The sequence below is a fragment of the Scyliorhinus canicula genome, chromosome 17, assembly GCF_902713615.1.
Source record: "Scyliorhinus canicula chromosome 17, sScyCan1.1, whole genome shotgun sequence".
NCBI lineage: Eukaryota > Metazoa > Chordata > Chondrichthyes > Carcharhiniformes > Scyliorhinidae > Scyliorhinus > Scyliorhinus canicula.
In genome coordinates this window covers 49,416,641-49,437,571 of record NC_052162.1, presented here as the reverse complement: position 1 = coordinate 49,437,571, position 20,931 = coordinate 49,416,641, and the positions used below count along the sequence as shown (strand labels likewise).

The 20,931-nt window shown below is 43.7% G+C and overlaps 1 protein-coding gene across 7 annotated transcripts in view; it reads right to left on the bottom strand.

Moving 5' to 3' along the window:
• dlg3 (discs, large homolog 3 (Drosophila)) overlaps positions 1-20,931 on the bottom strand; it is a 758,334-nt gene that overhangs the window by 253,434 nt on the left and 483,969 nt on the right. For all 7 annotated transcript variants that reach the window (XM_038776233.1, XM_038776232.1, XM_038776230.1 and 4 more), the window contains 3 exons: positions 17,914-17,964; positions 9,056-9,180; positions 1,033-1,202 (listed from right to left, as the gene is read on the bottom strand). In XM_038776233.1, coding sequence (XP_038632161.1) covers positions 1,033-1,202; positions 9,056-9,180; positions 17,914-17,964 — 346 coding nt within the window. The remainder of the gene's footprint in view (positions 1-1,032; positions 1,203-9,055; positions 9,181-17,913; positions 17,965-20,931) is intronic.

Here is a 20,931-nt window from a genome sequence, read left to right as displayed (position 1 = left end):
TGACACCAATGTTGGTATCATGATGTCCCACCTTTGTTCCCAACTCTGCCAATTTTCATGAAGGTGGGGTTGGGGCAGGAAAGTGAAGTTCCCTGCATTGTTAACTGGGTGAATTTAAGTGATTAAGTACTTCCTTAAGAGCTTCATTCTAAGGACTGAAAATTTTTGCAGGGATGGGCAGCCATTGGGGCATGAATCAAGCTGCAGAGTGGAGAAAGTTTTATTTGATTGGAGAAAAAGTGGAAGTTTTGAAGAAAATCTAATGCAATTTTAATAACATTAATATTTCCCAAGTCTTTTCTGGGTTCCAAACCTTTATCGGCCCTGGCCAATTTGTAGATTCAGATGCTTTAATTTTTAAAATCGCGCACAAATGGCAGCTACAGCAATGACTGCTGAGTTGGGCCAGAATGTCACTCACCTCCCTGCTGTCTACCTCAAATCACCCTTCTCCCTCTCCTGCTGCTTAATTGGCCACCACCTCTGACCCTTCAGAAAATTAGCACCTCGCCTTTGGCAAAATCTGAAGCTTTATCTATTTACCATTGGAGGCAGGTTTGCGATCCGAAAACGAACCCACCTCCCAAATCCTAAGCGAAACTTCAGGCCTCTGTACCACTGAGTTTGGGAATGCTTAGGCACTGTGTATTACTGAGCCTGGGAAAGTGCAGGTGCTGTTTTTGAGGCTGTGGATGTTTATGTTGCTAAAAACTTGAAAAGCCCAGCTGCTGTTTGCATTACTGAGGCAAGCAATGCAGAGGTATGGTTTGTGTTGTGTATGCAGAAGTTATTGTTCACATCCATATTTTGTAAAAAAAAACACTTACTTGAATGTCACTGCTTTGACTTTGGAAGAAGAGACACCGAAGGATCTTTTCAAGAGCTGTTACTACTGAGATTAAAATAACAAGGAAACCAAGAGTTGATCCTGGAATGGATCGGTAGTTAATTTCAACATTCTCTTGTTCCCTTGCATATGTGCCAATACCACTGATCAAATCAGCACGATTAAATTAGACATTACAATGTTACCTTTGGGTCCTTTTAAAAGATTCACTTCCAATATGGCCTCTGTAGCTGGCTGTCTTCTACGGACTAATAGGCGAACAACAGGTCCTGCCTCCTTCAGTGCCTCCACCGCTTTACTATGAACGACTTCTGAAACATCCACATCATTGACTCGCAGCACACAGTCATTGACCCTGAAAACACCAACAGCAGTCAAGGATGAGGTTTCCAGCAGGAAGCAGAATTGACATTTACTACAATGCGGACGTGTTTCATCCCATTCCTAAAAATAATTTGACTCTGAAATTATTCACCAGTATTGAAAATGTCACGGGGGACAAATGGTGATACAAAGGATACGAGATGATGAAAATTAAAATGTACTGAGAATCATAGTTCATTGAGATGTAACAAAATGTTACAGATTAAAGCATGAGGTGACAGCAGTTATCACGCAAGATTTAAGAGCATCATCTTACTACCTTTGGTATTCTAGTATCAGCAGAGCAGTGGGTTGGGGAGGGCAGGAGCCAGACACCACAAGGGAGACAGAATTTGATGGCTCTATTGCAGCGGGGGTGGGGCCTTAAATTGGGGCGAACCATTCAAAGGTCCATTGACTGCGGCAGGACCAGAAGATCCCACCGGAGGGAGGGACTGTAAAATTCCGTCATGGGAGGCTGCGCAGTAACAACTGGTAGCCTCTCTCTGGGCTTAGTGAGGATGGGAGCTTTAGATTGGGTACTCTGTGGCCCACAGAAACCCTTGGGTAGCAAGGACCACCACTGTTGAAGAGCCCTCTTGTCCTCCACAAACCATCATCCCACCTCCTCACTCAACACCAGGCCCTATCTATCTGACTGGCTCAGGCAAGCCCAAGCCACTCTTTTGTGTTCCAAGGCTTCCATCATGGTAGCTGCTCCAGGGCCAGCTACAGTGCAGGCAGTGACTACCATCCCTGGTACCACGTTGGGACTGACGAGCTACCAGCCCTCTGATTGGTTTGAAGCTCTTGGAGACAAGATTTTCACCTTTAAGCACAGAAGCCCCAATGGCAGGCAATTGGTTGCCTGGCTGGCATTTATTCCCATTAGGGCTTTTGATAATGGCTGTGGGCGGGATTGACACCGGCTTTCCAATAGGTGGACGGGGCCTCTGCCACGGCCATTGAATTTAGCTCAACATGTGCATGCGTTTGATCTTCTCAGTGACTGTGGTATGTTGTAAATCCATAGTTTGTACTCCACAATATTCATGGCAGCACTTTAGGAATAGGGATAAAATATCTAACTGTATGCTGCTGCATGCAGTCACATAGTTTAGGAATGAATATAGGAAATCTTCTATGCACTGCCTATAATTTTCTTACCATGAGGACAGAAAGTTATAAACTATGCTTGCTCTATTTCCCAGGGAGGATCCCTCCCACCCGGCTTACTCACTTTTCCAACTTCTTCCATCGGGTAGGAGATTCAGAAGTCTGAGAACACGCACGAACAGACTCAAAAACAGCTTCTTCCCCACTGTCACCAGACTCCTAAATGACCCTCTTATTGACTGACCTCATTAACACTACATCCTGTATGATTCAACCGATGCCAATGCTTATGTAGTTACATGGTATATCTTGTGTTGCCCTATTATGTATTCTCATGTATTTTCTTGAATTGTTTAATTCCCTTTTCTTCCATGTACTGAATGAGCTGTTGAGCTGCTTGCAGAAAAATACTTTTCACTGTACCTCAGTACACGTGACAATAAACAAATCCAATATGCACCCCGGCAGGACTGGGAATGCACAATCGGCTAATTCACGAAAAAGGAACAGAAGGTAATTTTGGTTTATCAAGTCTGTTCCTTCATTTTATTAGCCATGGTTGCTCTATTTTTTTAATACCAACTTCCTACTTTCTCTTTAAAGGAGAATTTTAGCAATTTCAGCGAATTGAAGTTATGGTGTTGTATTACTTTCCTTGACTACACTTTCATCTCGTATCAGAATTTAGGGAGCTCAGCAGAAAATTAAGCAGGACCTCAAAGGTAGTAATCTTTGGATTACTCCCAGCACCATGTGAAAGTGAGTACAAAAATAGGAGGATACAGCAGATGAATGCATGGCTGGGAAAATGGTGCAGGAGGGTGGGACACTGGGGCTGGCTCTGGGGACTTGGCACCTGTACAAGTTGGACAGGCTGCACCTGAACAGAGCTGTGCCTGAGTTTCTTGCAGGCATTTTCCTAGTGCTGTGGGGTGGCACTTTAAACTAATTCAGCAGGGGCGTGGGAACCAAGAAGAAATATGAGAGCGGAATGCCATGATGCACAAAATACTGGGAGAGACAGAAAGCACTATTATAGAAAATAGTAAGTTGATAAGTGAAGTTAGAGTAAGGGAGAGAGTAATGACTTCCAAATCAGGGTATTGAGTTTTAATGTAAAGGCAAATAGTAAATAAGATTGGGGATTTACAAGCGCAGATTGCGTTGTGGAAATACGACAATGTGGTGAAAACAAAGACCTGGGTGTTAAATATTCCTGGTTACAAATTGTTCAGAAGAGAGAGGAAAGGAAGGAAAGGAGGTAGGGTGACGGCATTGGTTAAAGAGATCATTGCAGTGTTGGAAAAAGAGAACTTGGAAGGACAGAATCAATTTGGTTAGAGCTAAGGAACAAAAAGAGTGCAATTATATTGTTTGGTGTAGTCTAGAGACCACCAGTTAGTGAGAGGGTTGTAGAGGAACAAATCTGGAGGGAAATTACCAAGAGATCCAAACATTACAGAGGAGTTTTAATGGGAGACTTTAATTACCAGAATGTAGACTGGAACAATGGTAGTGTAAAGGACGGAGAGGGACAAAAGTCCCTAGATTGTGTTCAGGAAAGTTTTCTACAGCAGAATGTGTCCAGTCCACGGGCTTGGTTCTTGGAAGTGAGATTAGCCAAATAGATCAAGCGTCAGTGGGAGAACATTTAGGAAACAGTAACCATTGTATCATAAGGTTTCGGATAATAAGCAATCCAGGGCGGAACATGATGAGCACTGCTGTCTCATAGCGCCAGCGACCCGGGTTCAATTCAAGCCTTGGGTGACTGTCTGTGTGGAGTTTTATGATCTCTCTAAGTGTTTGTGAGTTTGCTCCAGTTTGCTCCCACAGCCCAAAAATATGCAGGTTAAGTGGGGTTATGGAAATGGGGTGAGGGATTGGACCTTTATAGGGTGTTCTATCGGAGGGTTGGTGCAGACTGGATAGGCCAGATGGCGCCCTTCTGCACTGTAGGGATTCTATGGATTCAGTGAAAAATAATTAATTAGAGAAGAGCCGACTTCAATGGGGCAAGAATGGAGCTGGGCCGGTTGAACTGGAATGAAAGGTTGGCAGGAAAAACTGTAGCTGAACAATGGGCTACCTCCAAAACAGAAATAGTCTGGACACAATCAAGGTATCTTCCCTTAAAAGGGAAAGGTAGGGTAAACAAATCCAGTGCTCCTTGAATGAAAACAGAAACAGAAACTAAAATAAGGAAGAAAAAGTATGCAAAAAGCTTTTGATAAGGTACCACACAAAAGGCTATTTATAGTAAGATAAGAGTCCAGGGTGTTTGGGGTCGTAGCATGGATAGAGGACTGGCTAACCGATAGAAGACAGAGAGTTGGGATAAGGGGAGCATTTTCAGGATGGCAACCTGTAACTAGTGGAGTGCCAAAGGGATCCATGCTGGGACCACAATTATTCACAATATATATTAATGACCTGGACAAGGGAAGTGAATGTACTATTTTCATGTTTGTGGGTGACACAAAAATAGGTAGGAAGGCAAGTGGTGAGGATGTCACAAATAATCTGCAGAGCGATATAGACAGGTTAGGTGAGTGGACAAAAACCTGGCAGATGGAATATAATGCAGGAAAGGGTGAAGTTATGTATTTTGTAAGGAAGTATAATGAGCTGAATATTATTTAAATGAAATGAAATGAAAATGAAATGAAATGAAAATCGCTTATTGTCACGAGTAGGCTTCAATGAAGTTACTGTGAAAAGCCCTTAGCCGCCACATTCCGGCGCCTGTCCGGGGAGGCTGGTACGGGAATCAAACCGTGCTGCTGGCCTGCTTGGTCTGCTTTAAAAGCCAGTGATTTAGCCCAGTGAGCTAAACCAGCCCCTGGTGGAGAAAGACTGCAGAAAAATTCAGCAGGCAATTGGGAGGCAAATAGAATGTTGCCCTGTATTTCAAAGGGAATAGAATATAGAAATAGGGAAGTCCTGCTAAAACTATACAAGTCACTAATTAGACCACACCTGGAACACTGTGAACAGTTTTGGTTCCCTTATCTAAGTAAAGATAGATTGACATTGGAGGAAGTTCAGAGAAAGTTTACCAGATTGATCCCAGGTCCGGGGAGGAGGGGGATTTTTTAATGAGGAGAGGTTGAGTAGGTTGGGCCTTTACTCATTGGAGTTTAGAAGAATGAGAGGTGACCTTATTGCGATTCTCAGGAAGCTTGACAGGGTAGATGCTGAGAGGATGTTTCCTTTTGTGGGAGAGTCTGGGAGCAGAGGGTACAATTAAAGAGTTAAGGGTCACCAGGAAGAATTTCTTCGCTCAGAGGGTAGTGAATCTGTGAAGTTCTTTACTGCAGAGACCTGTGGCTGGGCCATTAAGCATATTCATATCCATTAATATCTCAAGGCTGAGGTAGACAGATATTTAATCAGTAAGGGAACTAAAAGGGAATTTACACATGGAGGCAGGGGCATTGCTGAGGTACTAAATGAATACTTTGCACCCGTCTTTACCAATGAGGTAAATACTAACCAGGACATGGTGACAGTCAAGGAAATTTATAAAAGGATCAAGATTGAGAGGGCACATATTTAAGATGATTTGCAAAAGGAGCAAATGTGATGTGAGAAAAGCCTTTTCACACAATGACTGGTACAGATCTGGAAAACAATGCCTGGAAGTATGGTGGAGACAAGTTCAACTGAGATATTCAAGAGAGAATTAGATGATTACTTGAATATAAACAATATGCTGGGGTATGGGGGAAAAGGCAAGGGAATGACTCGAAGTCATAGTGCTTGTTTGGAGAGCCAGCATAGACACAATGGGCCAAATGGCCTCCTTCTGCAGCATAACAATTCTATGATTCTGTAAGTTCCAACACTGGCTGTTTACATTCCTGAATAAATATTCCTATCCATTAATATATTAACTTCCCAAATAAGTATCTGCTATTTACATCTCAAGTGACTTTATAGTTACAACCTCCTGGGGCACATTCTCAGAACCTCATGTGTAGGGTAAATTTTTCTTATAATCACGTTTAACCAAACAAGCTACATTTCTATGATTATGGCCAGAATTCAATGGCCGTTGGGATTCTCTGTTCCCGCCGGCAGTGGATCCCGGCCTTCGGGTTTCCTGGTACGTGCAATGGCTTCAAAGGGAAATCCCATTGACAAATGGCGGAAAGGAAGAACCTAGCCAGCAGCGAATGACAAGCACCGAGAAACACATAGCTGGGGAACTGGAGAAACCAGCCCATATTTCTCCGTGCTCTTGATCCCCTAACTAAAGAGAAGAATCTGTCCATATCTAGCTTGTCTGGTCCTGGGGATTTCCTCAAACAACTTTGATCAGATCATCCTTTAACCTTCTCATCTCTAGGGAATCTATCTTAAGTTTACTGAGGCCATTCGGCACATTTAAATATGCAGATCTGGATCTTGCCCAGCGACGGAAAGATCCAGATTGCGGCGGGCAAGCAAGTCAGGTGCCACGCTGAGCTCGATTTGGGGCTCTCGCGCGATTCACGTGTTACACCGGATCGTCATTCGATGCAATGGGGTCGCTGAATTGCGCTCTTAGTCTCTCATCAGAGCCAATCCCATTATCTCAGACATTTTATTTCTAAGCCCAGTACATTTTCCTAAAACGTACACCTAAAATTAAGCACAATATTCCAACTGAGGTAGTATTTCCTTTATATTCTGGTGACACTGTTGAAAAGAAAACCCTAGGCTGGCAGATCCCATATGCCTGCTGAACAGTCTTTTGGCATCAGCGATGTGCCTGGACAAGAAGAATGGTAAAGAGAACCATCTGGTTGTGAACTGTTAGTGCAGCTATGATGGGAATTTCACAAATGACCCAAACGTTCAGTGCTTTCAGATTCATAATGATCAAACTCAATTAACACTGTAGAGGCAAATTCAGCAAGAGATACATTCTCAGGATAGAGCACTTGCTTATGTGAGTGTGTTTTGGAGTATCCACTGCATAGCCAGTACCCTTAGTTCATGACATTGGCTTATCAGCGTTGGAAAATTAAGAGTACTGTGACTCTGACATTCCGACTTCTGTGCTCCATTCTTTAATCCATTGTCCTGTTCAGTGAGACTCTGCAATCGGCATGTTTAGAATTTTACTTGATACAATAGGCATATGTAGCTGTATCTAGTCTCCACTACCCTTCCAGTGAGAGAAGGCAGTCAGAAATATTCACAAATTATACAGGTGTTGAAAATGAATAGAGAAGTACAGAAAAAGATAAAAGAATTGTTGAGATAATAGGTTAATGCTCTTGACTGTCTCTTGCAACCCAGGTGACAAGTGCTGCTTTTCACCAACATTATGCTGCTGATGCAAATCAGAAGTAATGCTACAAGAATGCATTTCCTGTCTGCAGATATTCCACATTGTCAGCTTTGCATGAAAAGATGCAAGGATATCACATCTCACAATAACCTGGGTCCATATAATAATGTGTTCTGTGACCTGAGGCTCTGTAACATGCTTCTGCAGTATGGTGTGCTGGTGTATGCGTATGGTGCCTCCACACTGCTGCTGTGCAAAATCAATCCTGCTACTGGCCTAAAGGGCTGTAAAGCTTCATGCGCTCAACACAGAGACAGAAGGACAGAAATAAAAGGTTTTCTCTCTTTTAAGAGATGACAGTATCCTCTCCTTATCTAGCACTTGATAGGTTGCACAGATATAAAGAAAATTTCCACTGCGTGATTTTAAAAAGGTTAAACAATTAATCAAATTTTAAGATGTTGGAAACAACTTCAGCACTTTTCAAGTTGTAATCAGAAAGAGTTAACGCCCTGATTGTCCGCAAGAGAATGATGCAAATACCAGCTTATAATTTAAACATTGATTTATTTGCCTATACTTTCCTTTAGTCCAAACCATAATCCTCATTGTGAGGCCGTTAACTCAAAGTGCTGAAAATGCACAACAAATTTATGTGAACAAACAAATACATGCATGGAATTTCTGAAGCTCTTGGAGATAAACCTTCCTGTATTTATAAGTAGCACTACACATGTGGCACAAACGGCACAGATTCACTTTCCAGAGTTCAGTTGTAAGGCATATATTGGCATGTATTCAAAGGTGTCCACCAAAGTTTACAACATGTAAATGGGATGAAAGGAATGCTATCAGTTCATGCAGTGCAACAAGGGGGCAGAGTCAGATTGCTCATGAAACAAAGCTAAGACAAGTATCCAGTATTAATAGGATATCAAGGACAGCATACCTCGCTTCAAAAATTCAGATTGGGAATAATATCCTGCTTCTATGCTTAGAATGGTTCACCAAAGAGTGATTATCTGACAAACAAGAAGCCCTGATGCAACATGATCACCACCTAGAGTTTAGAGTATATGGAGGGAAGGAAACTCATGTGGAGTAAAGAAAAAGCAATTCCAGTGCAGGAATTGTCAAAACGAATCATGAAGGCTGTTCTCCAACATGATTAATGCAGGAATTAACAACTTTTTGTTCTGACAGATTGAGTGATTTGACTGCCCCACCACTTTAGCTGTGTCATCAACAGCACACCAGTGAGCATAACGACTAAGCCCTGCCATGTTCCACATTCCAACTACCGACAGCCAACCTGCTGAAGCAAGAAGGGTGTTGGAGGCTAGTTACCAGTAGTGAGTGCAACTCTCAATGCAGGAACACATGCAACATCTTACTGTACAATAGCTCTTATTGAACAATATCTTTTCTGCAAGTTACTAGTTAGTTACCCAAGTCGTCCATCCATCGCAGCGGCCCCACCAGGGATAATTTTGGTAATAAAAATCCCAGGATCATCTGGAACATGAGGATTGTCGATTCCTCCAGCAATGCTAAACCCCAGGCCTGAATTACCCTGTAAGAACAGAATTCATCAATTGTTGATTCAACCAAAAATCCAGAAATCCATTATCTTGCAACATACCAATCATTTAATTAAATTAAATCAGGTTTTGGTTACTATAGACAACAGATTTCAATGACAGCCAGTGATATGTTCGGCGGGTTGGTTTGACGTTGACTGCAACTGGATGCAGGGAAGCTGGAAACAAACGTCTGGCACCGGAGATGATCCAACACAGTTTTATTTAAACTATGAACTGCTGTACATGTTCAGCTGTGGGTTGACACTCTACTAATCCTACTGACAACCTCTTACTGGCTTGACCAGACCTACTAGCTACCACATGGCAATAATGTCCACTGACTTGTGCACTCTGACTGTCTCAGTGTCTGGGTCCCGAAAAGGGCGGGAGTCTTAATGCCCTTGGGCTTTATAGTGGTGGTGTCTTGTCTGGTGATAGGTTGTTTTGTGTTGTGTGTTCATTGGTCATGCTATGTGTCAATCACTGCCTGTCTGCATTTCATTATATACTCGATTGGATATTATGACAGCCAGCACACTGGGGCCCAGGGCTTCTTTCAACTGCTGTTAATTAACAGAGGTCTATGCCTTACTACTCAAAAAATGAAGCTCAGGCTTCATTATGATTTTGCTGTAACCTCAGCATTCCTACAGATATACTGGGCCAGAACATCCGTGGGGTGGCAATCTCCATCGAATTGCCATTCTACTCCTACTTACCCAGGCCAGGAGCTGCATATTTCTCGCATGGTCTTCTGACCCAGAACTCTGCAGGGCAGAAGCACTGGAGTCCTTCCAGTGCAGGGCAACAATGTCAGAAGAAGTGAATCCACATCCTCTTTTTACAGCACTATCTGCCATGAACCTTTAACTTTAAAGATCCCAGTCACTTTGAGAAGCCAGGGAGAAAGTAAGTCTATAATGTGAGTGGGTGAGTGGTTAGGGTGGTTGGCAAATTTGAGGGGGCTAAGTCGGGTGGTCAGGGGGGTACTTGTGAGATGAGGGGGTCAAGGGACAGGGCTTAGTTGGGGTCTGGCTTGGAGGATAGCCGGGTGAGGGTTATCAAGGGGTGGAGACTAGTAGGTAGCTGGGTGGTCAGGCGGATAGTCAGGGAGGGGTTAGAAGGGTTGTTGGGGATGGTGGTGTATTCTGAGTGGTGGAGGGAGTGGTCAATTTTACGATGCAGTTGGGGGCCTGGGATGGATAGTCGCCTGGTCTTGGGCAGGGAGATGGTCGGGTTGGTAGTCGGGAATCCTGTGAGGGTTCAGTGGGATTCAGCACCATAGTCACCCGAGTTAGAAGTGGCTTTAATCCTTATAACTTTTCCTGTGTAACTATTTTTCTAATAGAGTTGGAACCATCCAAAGTTTCCGATTTAAATCATAGTATCCGATGGTTCCAGGTGCAAGGCAAATTGCCCGATGGAAGTTTAAGCTTCCCGGGTAATTCTTGTGCAGTCCTTTTGTGTGGACTTCCAAGGGAATCTCCTGGCTCATTTTCTGACGTACCTCTGGGGTATTAGTCCTGGGAATGGATGTTCTGGGCAATTAAGGCCTCAACCTTGATCTGGTTTCCCCAATTATTGCTGATCCATTCAAAAGCACTCAAATCTTCATTCATCTAGAAATGCTTGTACTCACACAACCTGCACTCAGCCAGAAATAAACTCAGACATTCAAGCTCGCAGAAGCCCAGTTATATACAAAGGATTTATTGATGGCATATGCTTAATTCTGTCATTTTGAATTTGAGATATATGGGACTATTTAACACAATGTAATTGAAATCTACTCTGGAAAAAGTCCACTGATTTATAAAAAACTAATTGTTTCAAATTGGCGACACTGCCTTCAGTGGTTAGGCATATAAATGAGGGTGTTTTTGTACCTTGCATTGTACTAAAAAAGTATAATTCTACAATCTGTAATTATTATGCTACTCCCAAATTCTTCAATGCCCTGTCATTGATCTCTGGAGTAGTCAGTAAGAGGGGTGCCTGAGCAAGTATTAGCTGAGCATTGGCCTGTTGATATACTACTGAAGCTGTTACACAAAGCAACAGCATTGACATCAAGGAATTGCACCTCAAAGTGAAGAGTGACAGAATCAACACAAACTGCAACATTTTTGCCAGTGACCATACTGAAACCAGTCAAATAGCTTATGTATGAGAAGACTTTTGAGGGGCAAAATTTTGACTCGTGGATTGTTGGATAGCTGGTTCAATGTCATTTCCACATAGAATGCAGCAGAAGTATTTCATTATAAGACAATGTCCTTTTTTTTTCATACATGCATCCTCAGAAGTTGCTCACTGATTTTCTGTAAAACAATTAGCCCTCGTTCCCCCTTAGCTGCAGACCTTGCTGCTTTGTGAAGTACCTCCACAGTATTGTAAAGGAATCTGTGTCTTTAAATTAAATTTGTATTTTTTTAGGCATACCCTAACTAAAACAGAAACTGAACTGAAAAGTCAAAAGAAAGGGAAACAGAATGGGCTGGATTCTCACCAAGTCAGGTTGGGCGGGTCCCAATACCAGGAATCATGACCGTATTCCAAGGAAGTGCCTTATAAAGATGGGCTGGTTTGGGCCATGAGCTAAAACGCTGTACTCCTGATCTGGTCAGCTTCATTGCAGGGATAGACATGTCCTGGTCCTCCACAATTATCATGGAGCTGAGACAGCTTTCCAAAGAGTCATGGTTCACAGCATTTAAGAAGTGTCGTGAACTATAGTCTGCATCAGGGGGCCAATTGAAAGGTAAATTCAAAATATCCTCATGTTCCGATACCAAGGTATGTCCCCCCCATCCACCCCCTCATGCCCCCCATGGCAAGGTATGGCATTGGTAAGCTCATTCACCCACTGCACACTGTTTCAAATCCATGGACCTTATGGTGGCAGTAGGGTGCGTAAAACAAACTTTAAAAAATCATTCATTGTTAACTTCCTAATTTCTTAAAAAATATATCATTTTTACTCCAGCCTAATAAAAGTGTCACTCCCTTCAGACCCTTTAAAGTTTCAAGAGCTGAAAGAGCCAAGCTTTTGAAATCTTTTTATCTTATGTGAATAAACATTGTAAAATTGATAGCAAATGTATCCTTCATACTCTTTCAGGGTTCCTTGCTCCCCTAGCCATAATGATAACCATGGAATCAGAAGAAGTTTAAGTGTTCCCTTCATAGGTATTTGTAACACTGGAATGTTTGCAATACAAGACTCCATCTGACTCTATAATTATAGGCTTTTGGTCAATTTATTGCCTATAACCTGTTTTAGGATTGCAGCACCCAGGACACTGGACATTCTATACTTAGTGAATTACCCACGTTTTCCATACTATCTTCCATTATCTTAACCCTTGTGCTCCCAGAAAGATCAGGCTATCAAATTCAATAGTGGTCAATTCAATTTTATTGATCATGCCTTATGCACATTCTCATAGAATGCCAGGTATAACAGTATTCATGATGTGCAGCCAAAAGAAATTCAGTTACATCATCACTTCAGTCCATCTCACAGTGCCTCAAATCTGTCCAGCCTGTTTCCAGCAGCCCTTTGATACACCAGTTGGCACGGCTCGAAGGACAGGAACCATAGGTTGACCTATCTTAAGACACTCTTGCTCTGAAGTGCCGAGAAACTGCAGCCAAAAGAAAATGAGACACCTCCCACCGCATTAAATTACCAACTATCAACACTGGCAGTTCAAATCCTGGAAAGAGGCTTTTTTGTGTCTATTATTTACCTGGAGAACACCAATGGGGACACTTAATAGAAATGTGGAGGGGAAATTGCGGTGTGCCGGGACTGAGGAATGGAATATGGTGTCAAGTCCAGCTGGTTTGTTTCAGGAAATATACTCGTTTCCAAGACCTTATTTTCCTTTCCTAATCCCATGTAAATTAAATAGAATTTGCATATCTCGATAAGCCCCAATCTTTTAAAAGTTTTGAATCCATATACTTTTAAAGGTATAAACTGGATCTGGAATTGACTCCATTCCCTAAGAGCTTTATCATATAGCCAGCATTATCGACCTTGAATCTTGCTTGAGGCATGTTGATTTTCTAATTGTATCTTAAAGTTCTGCGTCCATATGTTGAGGCAAAGTTGCCTGTTTCTCTCTACCTATCTATACTTTACTGAAAGAAATATATCATGCAGTGGCAAACCATGGTATCGACGTGAAAGTTGCAGTATTAGAATGAGACAATTTGGCCCATATTGGTCCATAACTTCCTGGTTCCCCTGTGTTGCATTTGGGGATACCCCAATAATGCGCTGGGAATCCCTTCAAGAAGTTCCCACGTAACGGATTACCCAGCAATTGTCCAGAAGTGCTAACTTTGCTGAACAACTGCGCTGTGCTGGGAACCATCTGACAAACTGATTTAAATCGCTAACTTCAGATGGTTCTGCCAGTATTACCCCTATATAGTTACACTGACAGAGTTATCTCACCCCTCTGAAACTCCCAAATTCTCCAGTCCGACCTCACACCTTCGCGATCAGATCATCCCTCTCTCCCGGTCCAAACCCTCTGCTCTCATCCCCCCCCCCCCCCCCCCCCCCCCCCCTCCCTAGTCTGACCCCCTACACCCCCCTGGCCAGACAGACACCACCCCCACTTCCCTTACGGTCCGACCTCCCCCACTGATGGTCCGATCCCCCCCCCCACCCCTCCTCATTCCGGTCAGAACCCCACCCTCCATCCCGGTTCAACCCCTCCCGATCCAACCCCTCCCCCCTCCCGGTCCAACCACCCACTCTCCTGGTCTGACCTCCCCCCTCCTCCCCACAGGGTATCCCCCGCCATTATGACTTTCACTCCTCCCCCAAACGGGTCTCCTCTGACCCTCCATCAGGTCTCCCCCACCCGCACCGGGTCTCCCTCACTGAAGTATGAACTCCCACTTACCTTCTCCCTTTCAATTGTCCCTTTAAACATCTTTATGGCAACTATTGCTGTAAAATGGGTGCGTGTCTTTCTTCTATGTGCCCCAGTTACCCTGCGCTGATGTGGCTAGGGGTGTCCCACGCTGCTCCTATCTCACCCAGCCTGAGGGAGGAAGGTTGGGTGAGACATGGACTTTGGAAGTTCAATGTGGTAGGTCTATCCAGAGTGACAATTCGCTGGAGATTGCTACTGTGAGGAAATTACGGGCCATGTCTTATTGAACTTACTGTGCATGAATCTTACTTACTACATGATTAATTTGGGAATTATGTATTTGACCACTCCTGAATGGTCTAAAATCTGAGAAAGGAAGCTGTGCTTCCAAAACTATGGACGGAATCTTACAAGGTTAGTCCCTGGCGCAATGTCAGGACAAATTATGAGTTTGCAACCTGACTTCAGCCCCAACACTTGCTCGTTATCAAAGCAAACTAATTAAAAACTCACCTCCAGGCTCCTTGAGAAATTAGGGAGGGAGGGAGGGAGGGAGGGTAGATAAATGTGTCCACTTGGCAAAGGAAGGATTTCTAATTCTAAGGTTCACAACATGTTTCAGAAAGACTCACCAGCAGGCTTCAGCAACCATAAGAATGGCGAGCAGACCTAGGTCTTTCATTCTTGCTCAGAGGTCTTGTTGAGGGATCTGAGGGATACAGTAAGGTAATCTATCCCAAGGATGGGAGGGAAGAGGACAACCTCTCCAACATGTAAACATGAATGTCAATAGCCAAAGAGATCAACAGAAAAATTGGGGTCCCGCTAATCTAGACAGAGTGCACCAAAAGGATCCACAATATCAGGAGGGCATGGAATATGGGTAGAATAGTAATTTCAGATGCCAAGCCCTATATTCTGCACAGCATTCTCCTCCACACTTGGGACAACATACCTTATAGTTGTATGCATACCCTCTCTGAAGGCATCTCACATCCACTTCTGAAGAGCCAACACTAACACTCACCCTTTTGGCCCATTTGCACCCTTCCATCACAGCCTCCCTCCTCAAATGGTATCCTCTCTCAAGCCATTACAATCACACACGCTTTTGTACTTCCTCTCCTGCAATGACAGGCACCTTGTTGACCATTGAAAATACATGCCCACCATGTGAACTGGGAAGGGGGTCTTGTTCCAGAAGGTCAACAGCAATCTGACATGACAACCTGAGCTTGCTGGGACACTGATTCTCAGAAATACTGAGAGAGTTGATCCTCTGCCTGTAGGCGCTGTGATGGGGGCCCTCATCCATCCATTTGCTCTGTAGAGGGAGACCTGAATTTGATTCTCAGCTTGGGTCACTGTCTGTGTGGAGTCTACACGTTCTCCCTGTGTCTGCGTGGGCTTCCTCCGGGTGTTTCGGTTTCCTCCCACAAGTCCCAAAAGACGTGCTGTTAGGTGACGTGGACATTCTAAATTCTCCCTCAGTGTACCCGAACAGGCGCCGTAGTGTGGCGACTTGGGGATTTTCACAGTGATTTCATTGCAGTGTAAGCCTACTTGTGACACTAAAAAAGGTTATTGCGGGGCAGCACGGTAGCATGGTGGTTAGCATAAATGCTTCACAGCTCCAGGGTCCCAGGTTCGATTCCCGGCTGGGTCACTGTCTGTGCGGAGTCTGCACGTCCCCCCCGTGTGTGCGTGGGTTTCTTCCGGGTGTTCTGGTTTCCTCCCACAGTCCAAAGATATGCGGGTTAGGTGGATTGGCCATGCTAAATTGCCCGTAGTGTCCTAAAAAGTAAGGTTAAGGGGGGGGGGGGGGGGGTTGTTGGGTTAAGGGTATAGGGTGGATACGTGGGTTTGAGTAGGGTGATCATTGCACGGCACAACATCGAGGGCCGAAGGGCCTGTTCTGTGCTGTACTGTTCTATGTTCTATGTTATTATTATGTGGCTGAAGAGAAGGCAACTTATTCTGCTGATGCTATTGCTCTTGTTGGAACTGTTAATGGTCATGTAGTCTCTGATCCTGACACCACACCAGAGTAGGAAGGTGAAGCTGCAAAAGATCCTTTCAGGCTATGGTGAATGCTGGCAGCAGGGAGGTGCATCTGAAGGTGAATGAAGTGCTAGGCAGGTAAAGTGCCTTCCAAGAAGTTGACAATCACCTGTCAAGCAATAAAAACACACCCCAAAAAAGAGGTGCTTTGCACAGCAGTCTCTCAATGGTTGTGGCCAGAGCACTTCAGTTTCATTGAGCAGAGCTTTCCCAGCATGTCAGCTTCACTAAAAGTTTCTTCCTGGCGTGCATTTGCTTCAGTGATGCTTGTGAGTTGCTGACAGGTTGGGAATCAGGTTTCATGGCTGGGAAATCCAGGATTCAGGGCTAAAGGGTCACATAATTGGCTTCAGAAAAACCTCAACAAGCTGTTAATTACTTATCCGACAGACCCAAAGGGGTTCCCACTCAGCTTCAATGGTGAACAGTGGAAAGTTGGAAGAGGGCGCAATCACATCAGGATCCTGAGCCAGCATCACTTTCCAGAGCTTTCCCAACCTGCTTACCCTAAACCCACCTCCAAAAACCTTGGAAAATTATACCCCAACCCACTTATGATGTGAAAGGTACTGTGGGTAAAATTTTGTATTGAAATGTGTTTAAAATAATTATTGTAAGTTTGCGGGGAGGTATGCTACAAAGGACCATAAAGAAATACAACAATAATTACAGCTGATATCTCTGCCTCTCCAATCTGCAGCATTTGTAATTGTGAGCACTCAGAATATAAGAACCCTTTCTGCGATGAAACTGTCCTCTCAATCTTGGAAATTATATCATTAATCTCTCCTGAAGGTGAGCGATTCCAAATGTAAAGGCTTTTAGACAATTTTTAACGGTGCAGTGTGAATCCACCTACGGGGTCGGCTTCAGTTTTCATTGACAAAATTGTAAATCTGCAGCACATACCCAGAGGACACTCTCTGAATACTAAACACCAGTGGGAGGAATCCAGATTTCATTTACGCTTGTGCTAAAGTCTGACCTTTAAAAATGGAACAATAGATCTTGTCTCCACATGACTATCATTACCTTCCTTTGGGAGCACGATAAAGGGGGCCAAAGGGTTTGCTTCACTTTTCAAAATCAATAGGTCAGCAAGCGAATTCAGGTTGATTAAATCTGAGGGCCAGTAACATGCGCCTATCTATCAATAGAGGCATGCATTAATGGTCACCAAATCCTAAAAATCATATGCTGGAGAACCAATAATGTACAAGGCTGACCTAGAGCTCTGCGCTAGACAGTATCACCTTTCATAAGTCCCATTAATTCTAATCATCTTATTGCTCCAGGATGATTCTCTAATACAGAAATATATATTATTCAAACAGTCTGTAAGTAGGTGACGGAAACTAAGGGATTGATTTTAACCTGGAGTGGGGTTTCTGGTGAAACATACATGTTGGGCTGCTTATCATAGTATTTTAACCCCTTAGGCTCATTTCAATGTTTCCATCCAGAATGGACATGAAGAGGATGCAGAGAGACTGCCGGCAGGCAAAGGTTGAGCCAGCTTCTAGATAAACAGTGGGACTAGCACTTCACCTGCCGGCAAAGCCCTGCAGGTTAAAATCAGTAGTGGTTGGGATGTGATTAGGTAAGTAAACAGATTATTTTTAATTGCCTACCTGCCTGGTTCTTGCCAGATTGATAGGGTTTAAAAACAACCACTATGGATAAAATGCTACTATTAATAATCCAATTGCAGGAAGTACAATTACCATTACACAGTAACATGGACAGACAAACTATACTACTCACACGCTCCAGGATTATCTCTTCGTATTTGTACATTCCATCACTTCCATTAGCCTAGGAAATAAATCAACATGTACATTTTATTATTTCAAACATCCTCAGAGCCACATTCCAAAATTGCTTACAGTGTTATGTATTCAGTAACATTGTTGTTTCTTAAAAATATGCAATACATCTAACATGAATTTCCTCTCCAGTTCAAAAGCACAGTAAAAAAGCCATTGAGAGTGAAACTTTCTTCAAAGGTTTCACCTGTCCAGCGATAGAGATTTGGCAAATTAAAGTTCCAATAATGAGCAGTGCTGAATCTTTCAGCTACATGGGAACATTGAAAGAAGAATATAAGGGAGGGATATATGCCTGTCCACATCTGACTGTTCTGACAAAGATGATCAAAATCTGTTTCTTTACTGAATTTCTGAGAAGGGTTGAGATGCCACTCTGCTTTGAATAGACAAACGAATCGGCATTCCTTCAACTAACTGAAAGGATGGAGAAGAGATTCCTCTTAATTTCTGGACCATAATCTAAAAGAACGACTGATTCCTTAATTTAGCACTTTTACGGTTATGCTCACAGCAGACAAACATTGAAAATAGGTAGAGCTGGTGAACAAGTGGATAAAGAACACGGTACTGAGTCTCCGAGCTTTATAGGCCAGAAGTACCTCAAGCTTGAATACTAGTCTATGTTGAGTTAACCACGTCAATATTGCTGGATTCAGGAGATAAATATATTAGCCAAGGCGGATACACCTGACAGCCATGTTGCTGGAAAATGAGCATATATAGAAATTTAGGAAAGACAGAATTGGATTTAGCTTTCAAAATCTCCATGGTCAATATCCATCGCCTGGTGATGAAAGATTGCCCGAAAAAATGGCCAGTTGAATCACTGAGAAGTCAGCCCCCTCACTTATGGGGCACAATTGAGAACGGGGCCGGGGGGGGGGGGGGGGGGGGGGGGGGGGGGGGGGGGTCATCGCTGAGGTGTGCAATAGTTCTTATCAGTAAGATACTGGAATAGGTGAAGGATGACAGGTTACTCTTACATCATTCTCTCTTTATCCTGCAGGAAAAGAGAGATCACAGCACTCACGAGATACCTCATATGAGTAGATGGTAAGGTTGACTTGCACAATCTGACACCGATGGAGACAGCGATGTTGGCCGTGTGAGGGTGCCATCGTGGCAGCTGTGGGTGGGAGATTGTGAACAGCAGAGTTATTTCATTGCTCTGTCTTCAGGTGAAGGGCATGGAAGAGTTGAGTGTCCCAATGCTGGCTTCCAGTGTGTTGGGGGGGCAAGGGAGATTTCAACACTTTCCAACAGTGCACACTCACTCTCCCTGGTTGAGTCAAGATCAGAATGGGGAACAAAGGGTGAATTGCAATCACCAGCGAGCACGATTAGGAGAGTGAGTCCCCTTTGGAGAACAAAAGACAGGCAAGGAGGGTTTATCTGGAACATCAGTGACTGTTGAGTTTCCAAATGTCGGAGATTCCTGAGGCATTGCAGAGCCATGGGAAGATAATAGCGGAATCCTTGCAGTGCATGTGCACTGTTTCAATAGTGTGACTCTCGCTTCTAAGTTATGAGGTTCTGTGTTCATGTTGACTGCAAGACTTGAGGACAAAAATCAAGGCTGATACTACTGAGAGATTTCTGCACCACTGGAGGTGCTGTCTTTTGGATGAGGTATTAAACATAGACCTCATCAGCCGCTTGGTTGAAAGCAAAAGATCTCATGGTACTATTTTAAAGAGTAGAGCAGTTATTCGCTGTATTCTGGCCAATATTTATCCTTTGATCAACATCACAAAAAAACAACAAATTTTGTGTTCTGGACTTTTGCAGTCCATCAGGTCAAGGTACACCAATAATGCTATTAGAAAGGAAGTTGCAAGATTTGGTACAGTGCCAGATGGCATGTGGCTTGCAGAAAAACCTGCAAGGTTGTTGTGTTCTGATGTATCTACTGCACTTGTTCTTCTGGGTAGTAGAGTTTGGGGTTTGGAAGGTGCTGTCAAAGAAGCATTGGTGAGTTGCTGCAATGCATCTGAATATGCTACACACTATTGCATCGTGCTTTGGAGTGAATGTTTATGGTAGTGGATGGGGTGCAAATAAAACTTTGTCTTGGATGATGTCAAGCTACTTCAGTATTTTTGGAGCTGCACTCATCCAGGCAAGGGGGGAATATTCCATCACACTCATGACTTGTTCCCTAGAGATAGTGGACAAGAGGCGAATTACTCGCTGCAGAATTCCAAGTCTTTGACCTATTCTTGTAGCCATAGTATTTGTAGAATCATAATCATAGAATCATATAATTTACAGTGTAGAAGGAGGCCATTTGGCCCATCGGGTCTGCACTAGCCCTTGGAAAGAGTACCCTACTTAAGCTCACGCCTCCACCCTATCCCCATAATCCAGTAACCCCACTAAGGGGCAATTTGTCATGGTCAATCCACATTTTTGGACTGTTGGAGGAAACTAGAGCATCCAGAGTAATGCCCATGCAGATATGGGGAGAAAATGCAAACTCTACACAGTCACCCGAGGTGGAAAATGAACGCGAGTCCCTGGAGCTGTGAGGCAGCAGTGCTAACCACTGTGCCACCATGCCGCCAGTGATCCAGTGCAGTTTCTGGTTAATTGTAACCCCCAGGATGTAGATGGTTGGGTATTCAGGAATGGCATTGCTGTTGAATGTCAAGAGAAGATGGTTAGATTCTCTTTCTGGAGATGGTCATTCCCTGCCACTTGTGTGGTGTGCATGTTACTTGCCACTTACCAGTCCAGGCCTAGATATTGTCCAGGTCTTGTTGCGTTTGGAGATGGTTTGCTTCAGTATCTGAGGAGCCATGAATGGTACTGACCATTGTGCAATGATCAGCGAACATCCCACTTCTGCCTTTCTGATCTAGGGAAAGTCACTGATGAAGCAGCTGAGATGGCTGGGCTTAGGACAAAATCCCGAGGAGCACTTACAGTGATGTGCTAGGGCTGAAATTATTTG